The sequence below is a fragment of the Cydia pomonella genome, chromosome 27, assembly GCF_033807575.1.
Source record: "Cydia pomonella isolate Wapato2018A chromosome 27, ilCydPomo1, whole genome shotgun sequence".
NCBI lineage: Eukaryota > Metazoa > Arthropoda > Insecta > Lepidoptera > Tortricidae > Cydia > Cydia pomonella.
In genome coordinates, this window is record NC_084729.1 from 6,183,296 (window position 1) to 6,197,821 (window position 14,526).

The 14,526-nt window shown below is 37.0% G+C and overlaps 1 protein-coding gene across 4 annotated transcripts in view; it reads right to left on the reverse strand.

Moving 5' to 3' along the window:
• Window positions 1–12,139, reverse strand: part of LOC133532489 (L-dopachrome tautomerase yellow-f2-like) — a 73,927-nt gene extending 61,788 nt beyond the window's left edge. Inside the window, exons 1-4 of one of the 4 annotated variants that reach the window (XM_061871194.1) lie at window positions 11,962–12,139; window positions 8,082–8,235; window positions 3,486–3,602; window positions 1,528–1,587 (exon numbers count right to left, since the gene is read on the reverse strand). In XM_061871194.1, coding sequence (XP_061727178.1) covers window positions 1,528–1,587; window positions 3,486–3,602; window positions 8,082–8,220 — 316 coding nt within the window. In that variant the 5' untranslated portion in view covers window positions 8,221–8,235; window positions 11,962–12,139. Of the gene's footprint in view, window positions 1–1,527; window positions 1,588–3,485; window positions 3,603–7,799; window positions 7,928–8,081; window positions 8,236–11,961 lie in introns of those variants that run through there. The other 3 variants (XM_061871195.1, XM_061871196.1, XM_061871197.1) reach the window with 3 other exon arrangements.
• Window positions 12,140–14,526: the final 2,387 nt, after the last annotated feature.

Sequence of the window (14,526 nt, forward strand, 5' to 3'; positions counted from 1 at the left end):
GATAAACGCATATACATCTACATAATCTGCATTTTTTGCGATTTCTAGTGCGCACTGCTAAGTCGTCTGTATTAGTTCTAAGTATTTTAAGTACAAGTCACCATAAAAGTAATATAAATTAAAAGAAGTGAAACAATTACTTGAATAAGCCATTTCAAAAGTAAATGCTGAATAGAACAGGAATTGTATAAAAATACATAGTGGAAGTTGTAGAACGGAAAATGAATAATGTGGAAGCGAGAACTTAGAGAAATAGACAAGTGGATCTGAAAATGAATGAAGTGTTTCTAAGAGCAATACCATAACGAAATAAGGAGAGTAGAGTGCTAACTTCATACGTCATGTCAGTTTCTTACCAGAACGCGGGTTATTTTTCGTAGTCGGTATCTAGCGTCAAGTAACGGATTTATCAGAACTGCTACTTGACAATAGATGTCGCGACACTCGCGACGATCGAAAAGTCTAATACTTAACAATTTTCAGCAATTAACCGGAGCTCCATTTTCAACTCTTTCTGCTTATGATATTAGTTGTAAATTGTTTTAGTAATACAATTTTCGTCAGTCGCGACACTCGTGACATCTGGTGTCAAGTAGCGGTACTGGTAAATCCACTGCTTGGCCCTAGATGTCGACTACGAAATAACCCGCGGTTTGGTAAGAAAACTGACGTATGGAGTTAGCACTCAATCTATGGAAGGTAGAGGCAAGGAACAGAATCTCCATATACCAAAAAGTGTCCGACAAAAACCATAAATAGGTGGAGCTATACCACGACGGTGGCAAACAAGCATACGGCCCGCCTGATGGTAAGCAGTCACCGCAGCCTATGGACGCCTGCAACACCAGAGGCATTACATGCGCGTTGCCGACCCTTTAAAAACCTGTACACTCCTTTTTTGAAGAACCCCATACTGTAGCCCCTCAGGAAAACCTCGGCAGGAAGCTCATTCCACAGCCGAAGCGTTCGCGGGAGGAAATTCCTCTTAAACCGCACAGTACGCGACCATTTAGGTTCTAGGATGTGATACCTACAATACTTGAGAAAAAAATCTAATCATAGACAGCGCACTTCACTCCGTCAATAACGCCTAGGTTCTTAGCTACTCTAGCGCTACTCTGGAGAGATTTGGAACTAATATTTATAGCTGACAGCTGGACACTTTTGCAACAATTCTGCCTAAGGAGTTTCTGTTCCTTGCCTCTACCTTCCATAACTCAATCCTTACTTATTTCTCTATGATTATACTTAGGTACATTTTTAAAGCCAAACAGTAAGAAATACTTGTGAAAATAATAATATGTACGAGTATTCCATTTAAATCTTAAAGTATCAGTATGACCAAATAATCAGAATCTCCACTCGAAGTATGGTTAAACTAGAAAATACTTATTTAATGAAACAAATAGATAGACAAGACAACATCCATGACTCAAAGTCGCATGACTCAAACAAATAGGTATATGTGCAGACCACTTAAATAAATGTCCGTAACTGGTGTACATGTGTTAACTAAGCATTACTTACTTGAAGTAAATGGGTTTAAGTTGTTTGGTCTTTGAGGCCGATTCCAAGACGAACCTGAATCTAGAGAAGATGAAACAAAAGAAGAACACGAATAAAGAAAACAAAGAATATAATAAAGGGTTAAATGTAAGGTAAGGAAATAAAATAAAGATAAGATAAAGCATTTGATACTTTGTATTAAGTTAGTTACAAAAGATAGTTTTAAAATGCAGTTTTTAAATTAAGTAGAAAGCAAATTGACAACAAACCACTGAAAGTAGATTAAAGAGTAAGAATTAGGTGTATATGATAGTTTTAATAAGTTAGTCATAATTAGGCCATACTTTAAAAAGTTTGTACATACTTTTGGCACGTTGTCCTTCTCGATATTTACTACCTTGACCCAAAGAGAATTAAGAAGACCAAGACTGGAGTGCTCACTCCATACAACGGTTTTGTTACCAAAAATACTATTATTGTCGTAGTCTAGATACATCTAGCATCAAGTAGCGGAACTCTCAGTACTGCTACTTGACCATAGATGTCGTGCCAAACAAAAAGTCTAATGCTCAAAGATTTGCAGCTAATATTATAACCAGAGCAAGCGTAGGAGTTGAAAATTGAGTTCCGGTTACTCTAGTTACAATATTAACGGAAAATTGTCGAACATTAGACTTTTTGATTGCCGCGACATCTATTGTCGAGTAGCAGTACTGGGAGTTCCGCTACTTGACGCTAGATGTAAACTACGAAAATTATAGTATTTTTGGTAACAAAACCGTTGTAAGGAGTGAGAACCCTTGGTTTTCTTAAATCTCTTTCCTTAATCGTACCTTTCCTTTTATTATCAGGAACATACTTACGGCTTTATGCGTACGAAAATATAGATGACAAGCAACGCTTGTCAGTGGAGCAGAGAAACTCATTTTGTATTATTTTTAACCTTATTAACTTTTCTTTAACTACTATCTAAGTATAAAGTACGAGTACAAACACGTTTCAAGAAGTATGTTACCAAAACGCTTATTAGTTTTGTAGTCGACATCTAATGTCGAGTAGCGGAATAGACGTTGCGACGAACGAAATGATTCATGCTCAATAATTTTCAGCTAATATTATAACCAACCAGAACTCTATTTTCAACTCCTTCTGCTTGCAATATTAGTTGTAAATAGTTGACCAATACAATTTTCGTCAGTCGCCCCCCCCCCTTCCCCTTGGTGATATTTGGTGAGGTTCTTGGGTAGCCCCCCCTCCCCCACATAACCTCACGTGAATTTTTATTTTATTTTTTCATTCGACCTAATTTTAAGATAAATAGTATTGTATAGAGTAAATCTTGTTTATACTCGCTATTTTGAAGTGCCAAGTGAAGATTTATGTTTAACGAAACCGAGAAAAAGTATGTACTTAGTAGATATTTTTTCTCAGTTTCGTTCACTACAGAAAAATACACGTGACCTCCCCCTACGTGATCTGTCGTGATTTTTTCTTGACCCCCCTGGGCCCCCCCCTATCGAACCTCGCGTGATTTGTGCATAAGCCCCAAGTAGCGGTAGTAATAATTCCGCTACTCGATGCTAGAAATCGACTACGAAAATAACAAACGTTTTGGTACCAAAACTGATGTATGGGGTGTGCACTCCTCCTGCTCTCCCTCTACGTTAACAATAAAAGTTTTTTATTAGTAACTTGTCTTTATTCTACCTCTGTATCTTTAAGTACTTAAATAAAAGTAAACAAACAATTTGTACATTTTCGGGTAGTTATAACATTTATTGGTCAACCAACCAATCGCCTGGATCTGTGACTGAACGACCTGACTTTAACCGACATTATTTGATCATGTAATCTTTTCATCTACCCTCAACTGACTTCAGAAGCCATTTGAGGGTAGATTTTGTTTACTTTTATCTAAATACCTAAAGATACAGAGTATACTGACAAAATTGGTTTTCCTGACCTACACTTATACTTACTCTGGTTCCAGTTCCTCTCGGGTTCTACCTCGTGGTTGTTAAAGAACACCTCATCGGCCTGTCTCTTCAGTCTGCTATCCTCTTCTAGCCCGTCGCTGTCGAAACGGTCGCGGAGAACTGCAATGAAAAGTCAAATGCTTTAAACATTATCATTATATGCCAAAAATAAATAAGTATTATTGCGACATTCTTACACAAATTGACTAAGTCCCACGATAAACCAAAAAGGCTTGAGTTGAGGGTACTTAGACAACGATATATATAATATATACATATTTAAATACATAGAAAATATCCATGACTCAGGAATAAATACCTGTGATCATCATACAAATGCATGTCCTTACCGGCATTCGAATCCAGGACCATCGGCTTCATAGGCAGGGTCACTACCCACTAGGCCAGACCGGTCTTATTATTAAGCTAAACCCGAATCAAAATGATTCGAGCCTCTGACTAAAGACTATCAATAGTTTTAAAATAAGTAAAGAAAATAGGCGGTTATTGTATTATTTGTGTATACCTAATACTTAACTCAAGAATTTCATGTTGGTACATACATAAAAATTTTCGTCAGTCGCGTCACTCGTGACATCTGGTGTCAAGTAGCGGTACTGATAATATCCACTACTTGGATGTCGACTACGAAAATAACCCGCGTAAGAAAACTGATGTATGGAGTTAGCACTATCTTTACTTATTACTCTATGGTCTGATAAGTCTAAAAAAAGGAAAAAACCCGAAACAATGACGTCAGATACCTATCGATTACTTGGAATTATATAATCTGATAATTTACTCAAACATTAGTTCATTTAAATACATTATTAGCATAAATGTGTTACTTTGTGATGGTAACATGAATTATTTGTTTATGTATTGCGCAATGTTGCTAATAATCTTGCACAGTATGCACTTAAAGTTATTGTACTTATATACCAAGCTTTTATTGATTATGAAAGATATGTGTAAAATAATAAATAATAATAATTTAGCCTATATACGTCCCACTGCTGGGCACAGGCCTCCTCCCATGCGCGAGAGGGCTCGGGCTATAGTCCCCACGCTAGCCCAATGAGGATTAGGGACTACACATACACCTTTGAATTACTTCGCAGATGTAAGCAGGTTTGCTCACGATGTTTTTCTTCACCGAAAAGCTAGTGGTAAATATCTAATGATATTTCGGACATGAGTTCCGAAAAACTCATTGGTACGAGTCAGGATTTGAACCTGCGACCTTCGGATTCCAAGTCGGACGTCATACCCACTCGGCCACCACCCCTTATGGGCCTTATGTGTACAATCTAAGAAAAAATCACGCTCCCTAGTTTGATAGCGCCAATAGGGAGCGTGCATAAACTGTAGGGGGCAGAACAGGAGACGTCAGATTTTTGGCGCGAGGTGTAAATGTAAAGTTTATGCTTCCAATGTAGCCCACAAGATGGCAAACCCTACTATGCACAAGAAAATGTACGAGAATGGTAGATGGCACCACTTGCTTTGGCGTGAAGTTTGTGTACAATGTACATGTTTATGTTTCCGATTTAGGCCGCAAGATGAAAGAACAAATATCTGTGCTCATCACACAAATAAATGCTCTTACCAGGATTCGAATCCAGGACCATCGGCTTCATACTCATAGACAGGGTCACTACCCAGTAATAGTGTGTAATGACGTAATTAAAACGAATGAATTTTGAATGAAAATCTATTAAAATATTTTATAATGAGGACTACGTTTGTATGAAAAAGCGATTCCGCACGGGACCGCTAATACTTTCGTCTTAAACGACACAAATGCTCTTTTTACACACATCTTGCTAGCGATGTACATGTCTGTCTACGATGAGGAAAACGTTAAAAGATCGTAAACATTTCTGAGATGCACTAGTCGTGAGTCGTGATTGACCGTGACCTTAGTGATAATTGTATGTTGACCATAAACCTATTTGTACAAAACCGCTAATGAACTACCCATAAGTACTATACGAAAAACGATGTGCATTTATGTCTCGAACAACTTATGTGGTGAATAAGCAAATTGTATTTTTCTGTTGTCCGTGTGGAAGGCGTCAACTTTCAGCACGTTGCGCCAAACGAAGTTCCCGCTTGCCGGCTCCGTCGAACAGAAAAATTGTATAAATACCTAATTGAAAAAACTGTAAAAATTGTTTAAGCACTCTACTTTTCATTTCGAATACGAGGAAAGTAAAATACATGTGCATGAGTCGGATTCGCGCACCGCGGATTCCGTACAAAACTGTAGGTATATATTATTATATGATGTAACTAAAAATTTACGGTTTTTGCAATTTTTCCTTTATCAGTGCTATAAGACGTTGCTTCGTACCAAGATTCTGAGTTCACGGGAAGTACCCTTTAGGTTTGATGATTCCCTTGCGAGTGTCGAAAGTTAGCCGATATAAACGGCTGTATCTTTTGATTGCGTTGGCTTAGAAGTTAAATTTTTTCACAGCTCCAAGGGACAGTAGACCTGAGTATTTGATATAAATTCCAGCTTGATACCTCCACGCGTTCCTGAGAAGAAGGGTCTTGATACCTTGTGGAGTGTATCCTTTCCTTTAAAGTGTTTCTACGAAGCGTATTCGTAGAAGGCTGTATTAGTGCGAGCGGCAACCGCAAGATCCGCTAACGTCATCTGACGACCTTTGGCAGTACATCATTCAATATAGGATTAATACCTAACATTTGCGACTAATGTAATTTTCTATCCTGGTTATCTTTGTATCAAACGACGTAAATGGGGTTACCTTTGAAACAGTCTGCCGAGAACTGTCAGTCATACAGGAATTGGCAGACAAGTTTTTTTCTTGGCGAACGAAAAGTCTAATGCTCAACAATTTTCAGCTAATATCCATTATAACTGGATTTACCGGAACTCTATTTTCAAGACCTGCTTGTACAGTCAAGGTATTAAATATCGACACGGACAAAATGCCAAAAATATGTATACACTACTTTAATGTATAGTCAATAAGGTCGTGTGTACATATTTTTGGCACTTTGTCCGTGTCGATATTTAATACCTTGACTGTAATATTAGTTGCAAATTGTTTTAGCAATACATTTTTGTCAGTCGCGACACTTCCTGACATCTGGTGTTAAGTTGTGGTACTGATAAATCCACTATTTGACGCTAGATGGCGACTGCGAAATAACTCGCGTTTTGGTCAGAAACCTGATGTATTGAGTTAGAACCTTATCCTTAATTATTATTATATGCTATTATACAATTTCATCTAACAAACTGATGTGCTAAGCTACTATTTACGGCCGAATAACAACAGGAAATAATTGATTCACCAATTTGTTGGTATGTAAAACAGTAAAACACGAGTTCACAGGCAATCTTCAAATAAGCAAGTTTGGCAAAAGGTCAATGCCCCGATCCCAGTAATACATTTAAAGGACACGTCTGGTTTTACCGTTTGTTAAATGGTCAATGCATTTAAAACCGCTAGCGTTTTGCAAAGGCAAAGCGACTGCCATCTGACCTTCCAAACTCTCAAACTATATCCTTACTTAATTTCATCTATACCACTGAACCGATTTAGATGAAATTTGGTATGAACATAGTTTGAATCCTGGAGAAGGACATAAGAAAGTTTTTATTATGGAAATCATCCCAAATGAGGGTGGAAAGGGGGGTGGAATTTATTATGAAAGTACCTACTGCAGTCCCTTTTAATTCTAGGTAGACGAAGTCGTATACAAAAACTAGTTAGTTATAATCATGATATTTTTAGTTTTTAGACGTATCATTGAATATTTGTTTTCACTGTTTATGTTATTTTATAGATAACTGACTTACCATTTCATACCATTTCATTTCATACGGCGAGTGTTTAGCTTCACTCCGTGTGTTTGTTGTTTCCCAGTATCTGGTTGAAATGAAATCGAGCACCTATACCTACTGTTCCCATGACAATGCAGTAACAGACTGACTAAATAGGTAAACAAACCTAGTTGGATAGTCTGTTATTGCTACTAATGTTTATGTTCGCTTAATGTTTCTAGTCTGCCTATCTAAAGCTATTAAGTACAATTGTTTGTAAGAAATCGCACTCGCACTATAAATATAGCTATAAATCAAGTAAGCAATAACTTACTTAACAATGTTGGAGGGTAGAATAAGTTTTCTGCCAACAAACTGCTATGCAGTTTGGCAGATAAGTGATCATAGCCGATGTAACTTCGCTTTTATAAATAAATTAAAAAATACCTTGTGTATTCCGTGCGCCGCGATCGCCGCGCACCCAAGCAATATTGTAGTTATATATGAAGACTCACGTGTCTGTCCGTTGATGTTGAAAGTCATCTGCTTCCAAGCGAACACTTCTCTGAAATTACCAAACTGGCGTTCGACCTGCTGCGCGTGCGCGCCGTGCGCCGCGCACGCAAACAATATTGTAGTTATATATGAAGACTCACGTGTCTGGTCGTTGATGTTGAAAGTCATCTGCTTCCAAGCGAACACTTCTCTGAAATTACCAAACTGGCGTTCGACCTGCTGCGCGTGCGCGCCGTGCGCCGCGCACGCAAACAATATTGTAGTTATATATGAAGACTCACGTGTCTGTCCGTTGATGTTGAAAGTCATCTGCTTCCATGCGAACACTTCTCTGAAGTTGCCAATCCGGCGTTCCACCTGCTGCGCGAGCGCACCGTGTGCCGCGAGTGCCGCGCACGCAAGCAGTATTGCCCTATGCATGTTTTATGGCTGAATCTGAAATAGAAAGATTTTTTACACATTTTTCCAGTACACGGAATAATAGTAAGACAGGCAGGCACTTTTGTAAATTTACAAAAGTGCCTGTCAAAAATCAAAAATTGTTTATATGTATTTTAATTATTTAGTGCTTATTTCCATTCATGCATTGACTGATTTCCACTAGTCATATGTTTTAAATAAAACGCGATAATAAATAGCGATCCAGCGAGGAAATGCTGCCAGCATTCTCGGCACCATGCCACGTGGGCCCCTTGTTTTAGATTTAAATTTTTAGTTTTATTGTAGTTTTAGTTTAGTTAATTGTATTTTATTTGTATAATTTTAATTATTGTAATTGTATATTTAAAGGCCTCATTTCATTATACATAATTGTGTTACAAAATAGTGGAATAAAACTAGTTTTCGCAAAATGCTTGGGTGAAAAAAAGTTTTCACTAAATACCTCAAAATTAATTTCAGTGGAAACTAGTAGGTACCAGACACAAATTTATTTATTTGTTGTTTAATAAGTTTTTTGACACAAAAAGTTCATTTTTGATACAAGCTTTTATTGCCGACTGTATTTTTCTCTCAACAGGCAAATAACACTAATCGAGACGATTCTAACAATCCTAATAACAATTAGGTTGCATTGTTTTATCACAGAGTTCCTATGGCCACCTCCTGTCTCCATCATCAGATCAGCTCGATGATATAATATTGCATTGTCAACAAACTTACATACATATATATGTGAAGTTTTAGCTAGGTATAATTTAGCTTGCAAGACCCAAACATACTACCTATAGCAAGATTAATAAAAGCTTGTAAAATAAAGCAATTCCCAAGCAATAGAGGTGACGAATAGGGCTGTCAACTATTGGAATTGACTTGACATACTCTAGGACATATACCTACCTTACCGTGTTGCAGGTGTTCTTTTGAATTCCGTTAATTTCTATGATATATTCCTGGGCTTCAATTAAGTAGAGTTCTTAAAGACACCAGTATTCTAATTAACTACATTTTGAAGTTAACTAATAATTTAATTTTATCTGATAAGACCCTATTTAATGTTTAATACAAGTTCATAAATTTGCTACTAAATTAGTATATCATATAGTTTGGTAATGATATACTTGTCATGGTTTTTAATTGTTTGGTTGACTAAAATATAATGACTGTATTACAATAACGCTATAAGCAGCACTCACTATTTTCTTTAAAAACTATAAAAAAATACACATTTACAATAATAAACTATGTCTATACTTTCTTTAAATGTACTTAGCCTTACGCCGACGTTAACGTAATTCAATAAAAACACCGTGTATATCCAATAGGATGCATTCTTAAAATAAACATGATTAAATATTACGACCGCGTGCAATACCTACACACAACATGTTAAGGCAGCTTATCAAGTATGTAAAACACGTAGGCTATATTACTTAATAGTTGTACACTTTTTTTTAGTTGCTACTCAGAATCACTAGGGGTCCTGCCCGCGTAGCCAACATGCCAATCGTCAACGCAACCGATGTCGCGGCAAACAAAAAGTCTAATGCTCAAAGATTTTCATTTAATATTATAACCAGAGTAAGCGTAGGAGTTTATAGAGTTCCGGTTACTCTAGTTATAATATTAGCGGAAAATCGTTAAGTATCGTAATCGTTATTAGTCTTTTTGTTTGCCGCGACATCTATTGACGAGTAGCAGTACTGAGAGCTAGTTCCGCACCTTGACGCTAGATGTAGACTACGAAATTAATAGTAGGTATTTATGGTAACAAAACCGTTGTATGGAGTGAGCACTCTTGGTCTTCTTAATTCTATTTGGCGTAGCGTAGTCATCTCTCTCTATAACTCTTCCATATATGTGCGACAGTGACTGTTGCGTTTCGTTCGCTACGGAGCGTTAACAATTGGCATGCGGGCTGGACCGCTCAACAATCCTATTTCGTCGCCTTCTTAACTTGACATTATTGTCATATGGTTCACTGTTCTGATTTCTCAACATTCCATATTCCTATTTGGTCCATGGTGCATTGATGGAGGTAAATGCAATAGTAGGTAGGTAAATTAAAAGTGCCGATGTTGTCTTATTTAGTCAGGATAATGGATAGCACAATTATGTTGACCAGCTGGCACTGTGGTCATAATAGGAATGTATACGATTACGATCTAGGACTGTAGTCAAAATAGTACCTAATAAGGATCACGATTTAGGAATAGTATGCTGGCGAAACGCTCACTTATGGAGAATAACTGGACAAGCACCGTTACATAAGGAGATCCAAACGCGCAAATGGCATTGGATTGGGCATATCCTCAGGAAGCCTGACATCCACCTATCCAAAGTAGCCCAGACCTGGAAGATGCCCGGAAAACGTAAACATGATCGACCTAAATCTACTTGGTGCCGTTCCGGAGCAAGAGTTGGGTGTATTGGGGATGGGGTGGGAGGAGTTTACCCAAGCTGCCCAGGACCGGAGTCAGTGGAAGAAAATGCTGAAGACATGGCATTGTGGACGATTTGTTAAAAGAATTGAACGAAGCGGTCCTGAGCCACCTCTAGTTCTTTCGATTCTATTCAATATATTTATTGCATCTATGGTAGGTACACAGGTTACATAATAGCTTGTTTATGATATAGTAGGCAAACGAGCAGACGGATCACCTGATGGTAAGCGGTTACTGCCGCCCATGGACACCTGCAACACCAGAGGGGTTGTAAGTGCGTTGCCAGCCTTTAAGAGGGAAGAATAGCTTTGCGATCCTAACGAAATAATGGTACTTTTCCTGTGAAATTCCATTTCGTGCGAAAACGGTTTCCACTGACTAAATCCTAACAAATCACTTTGATTTTGATGTCGATCGCTTCAGCATAATATATTTTAGGTTTATAGGTTCCGTAAAACCACCCAACTATAGTCCAAAGCTCCCAACTATGGTCCACAAATAAACTCAATTTTTCTCGTTCAGGTGTGTATTTTACTATATTTTTGTAGTTCTAAGGCAAGGATGTTTATAAATGGAAGGTAAAACTAGGAGTAAACCAAAAGGAACATTGGTATAGATACTAAATTGCCTTTCGAACTTGTGGACCATAGTTGCAGTATTGGACTATAGTTGTGTAGTTTTACGGTTCGCTTTATAAAAAAAAAAATTGTTTCCAAATTTTGAAAAAAAGGAAAACCCATAACCCTACTTTTTCATTGTGTCAATAACATACAAGAAATCATGGAGAATGGAAAATGTTTTGAAGTGGAAAAACGTTTTCTCTTTTTGTATGGGATCGTCCATACTTTTACGCTCTTTTCTAAGGGAAGGTATTACTTTTCTTTCAGTTTGAGGGTAGATATATATTTATTCAAGGAAATGTTTTCTATATTTAGATAAACGTGAAAGCATTAGAAATATCCCTTTAACTATATTTATTTTTGATATTACATTTACATTTTTACCAAAGATACTCTCAGTTAAAAACCAAATCAATCCCCGAGGCCAGTAGAAATCTTTGTCATAAAGTCGTTATTATTTTTACCAATTTGAAACAGATCCTCAAATATACAAAAATCAAAAATAAAATCATTCACAGGCTTAATATCAAACGAACCAGGCTGTTGCCGACTGTACTTACCCGCTCACTAAATAACTAATCTTAAACTAAAAGAAAACAAATGAATATACTAGACTTAAATCGACCGGGATATGAGCCTTGATTTATGAATATACTTACGTTTTCCGATATAAACTCACTTAATTCACAAGTCACTTTCGATGATGATTTTATAATGATATTTTAATAGGTTTATTAGTATAAATAGTGTTTATTTTTATAACAATATATACAACGTAATCACATCTTAATCGTTCAAACACGTACGCTCTCCAGCAGGGGTCATTCTCAACTGATTTGTCTGACCCTCATATTGTAAACATAACATACTTTTTGTATGCTTACCGCGAACGTTCTTAGTAATGCAATAATGCCGGATTTTAAAGAGGATCGTGAAATTCGTGAATGATCGCTTCTCCTTGATACAAACCTAGTCCCCATTTTCATCTCGGGATTATGACAATAGAGGCGTGTTCAGATATTTGTGAGCACCTCGGCCGCTCCGATGTATTTGATGGCGACTGTACTGTAATATGCAAGTACCTATCTACATATTATTTATTTACAATCAATGTCAGTAGGTCCTCTATATCTACATAACAACATTATGCAACGATAAGAAGTGTTTACTTAATTACTAACCTATTTAGTATGACCTATTATCTATCTGGCAAACCCACTTTGTCAGTAGAAAAAGGCGAGCAAATCAAATTTTCTTTGAGAGCTCTAAAATATGGCCTCCATCAATTCTATGGAAGGTGGAGGTAAGGAATGGAATCTCCATGTACCAAAAAGTGTCATCAAAAAACCTTAAATAAAAAACAAATCATAGACAGCGCACTTCACTCAGTCAACAACGTCTAGAAACTTAGCTACTCTAGCGCTAATCTGGTGAGATTTGGAACTATTATTTATAGCTGACAGCTGGACACTTTTGCAACAATTCTACCATAAGAGATTTCACTCCTTTTAATTCCACACTCCATAATCAAATCGTCAATCAAGTCGTTGTTCAGTAGTAACTTTTAAATGTGCTCGTAGAGCATGACGTTGTTCAGTAGTTGCTTTTAGTAAAGAGATAGCTGGACTTTACTAAAAGCCACGACGGATTGCCGGGTGTTGGTTAAAACATGCTTAAACGCGTTTCAAGATTAGTTTTTCATTAGCTGCACACTTTCACGATAGTTCACTGCATAATAAGCTATCAATATTACACTTTAAACCACATTAATGGGCAAAATACAAAAAAAAAAAATGATTTTTTTTTGTTTTGCTCATTAATGTCGAACACACTTAAAAGTTACCACTGAATAACGAAACTTGACAATGGCAAAAACATCATAGATTTGATGGAGGCCATATTTTAAAAGAAGAAGCTTGAAAGTTTAGGTTGTACGAATAACGCCATAAATACAGTCTGTAACCTACGAGTAACAGAAAAATACTTAGTGCCACTTGCACCATTAATCTAGGGTTAACCAGTTAAACCGTTAACCCAGTGTCAAAATGTACTGGTAACCATAGTAACTCCAGGTTTAACCGGTTAACCGGACCTAGATAACTCTAAGTGTGGCCATGCCTTATTTAATATTTAATTTAATAAAAATATGGAGATTATAATATCACTTCCTTATTTTGTCTTTAATATAGGCGCCTATTGTTTTTTCTGAGCAGTTATGCACAACACTTACCGACCGAATTGCTGTAGGCGAACTAAAAATCCGATTTCAGCGTTTTCTAAACATATTTTGTAAGGTACAGTCAGCGTCAAATACTTTGTAGCAACCAAAGTGGCCAAATAGTTCGGTACACCATATATTTAGTATGGTGTACCGAACTATTTGGCCACTTTGACTGCTACAAAGTATTTGAAGCTGACTGTACATATTATTATTATTATTTAACCTTTATTGCACAATACAAAAAAAAGTACAAATGGCGGACTTAATGCCTTAAGGCATTCTCTACCAGTCAACCATTGGGCCAAACAGAAACTTACAATTGGTGCGGAAAAGAAAATCAATACATAATTAGTAGTAAGTAGATAAGTGGTAGGAGTAGATAGCTCTTTAGCAATAAGACCGCGTTGTCTACCATAGTTGACCAAAGCGTTAGCGAAGGCAAACTGCATTTGTATGTCCGGATGTTACATATATATACAATACAATACGATAGGGAGCGTGCATAAGGGAGGCAGCACAGGAGCCGTCAGATTTTTGGCGCAAGGCGTAAATGTGATGTTTATTGTTTAGTGAAAAGTTTGAATATATTTCTCATTGGTTTCGGATTGACAATGTACATGGGGCACCTCTGAAGTAGTATCCAATATCTACGGTCTCTGCTTACCATCAGACACGCCGTACATTGGTTCGCCACCGCCATGAAAAACATAGGAATGTGTGAAAAACTCGCCTCATGCCAATTGTCATTTCTACTTCAAATATATTCAGTGGTCTGAAAGTGGGTGCTATTTTACCTTGTGTATTCACTTTACTTGCATTTTTTAATAATATTGTCCATGATTCCATAATTAGGGGAAGTTCGGATAACTAGGTACTCAGATTTCAATTTTCAACATGGTGGTTTGTCAGACCAAAAAGTATTAAGTCAAAGGCACCACCGCTCACCACTGATCTGTTAATTGACTTTTGGGCCCATAAGACATAATATCAATTTTAAACACGT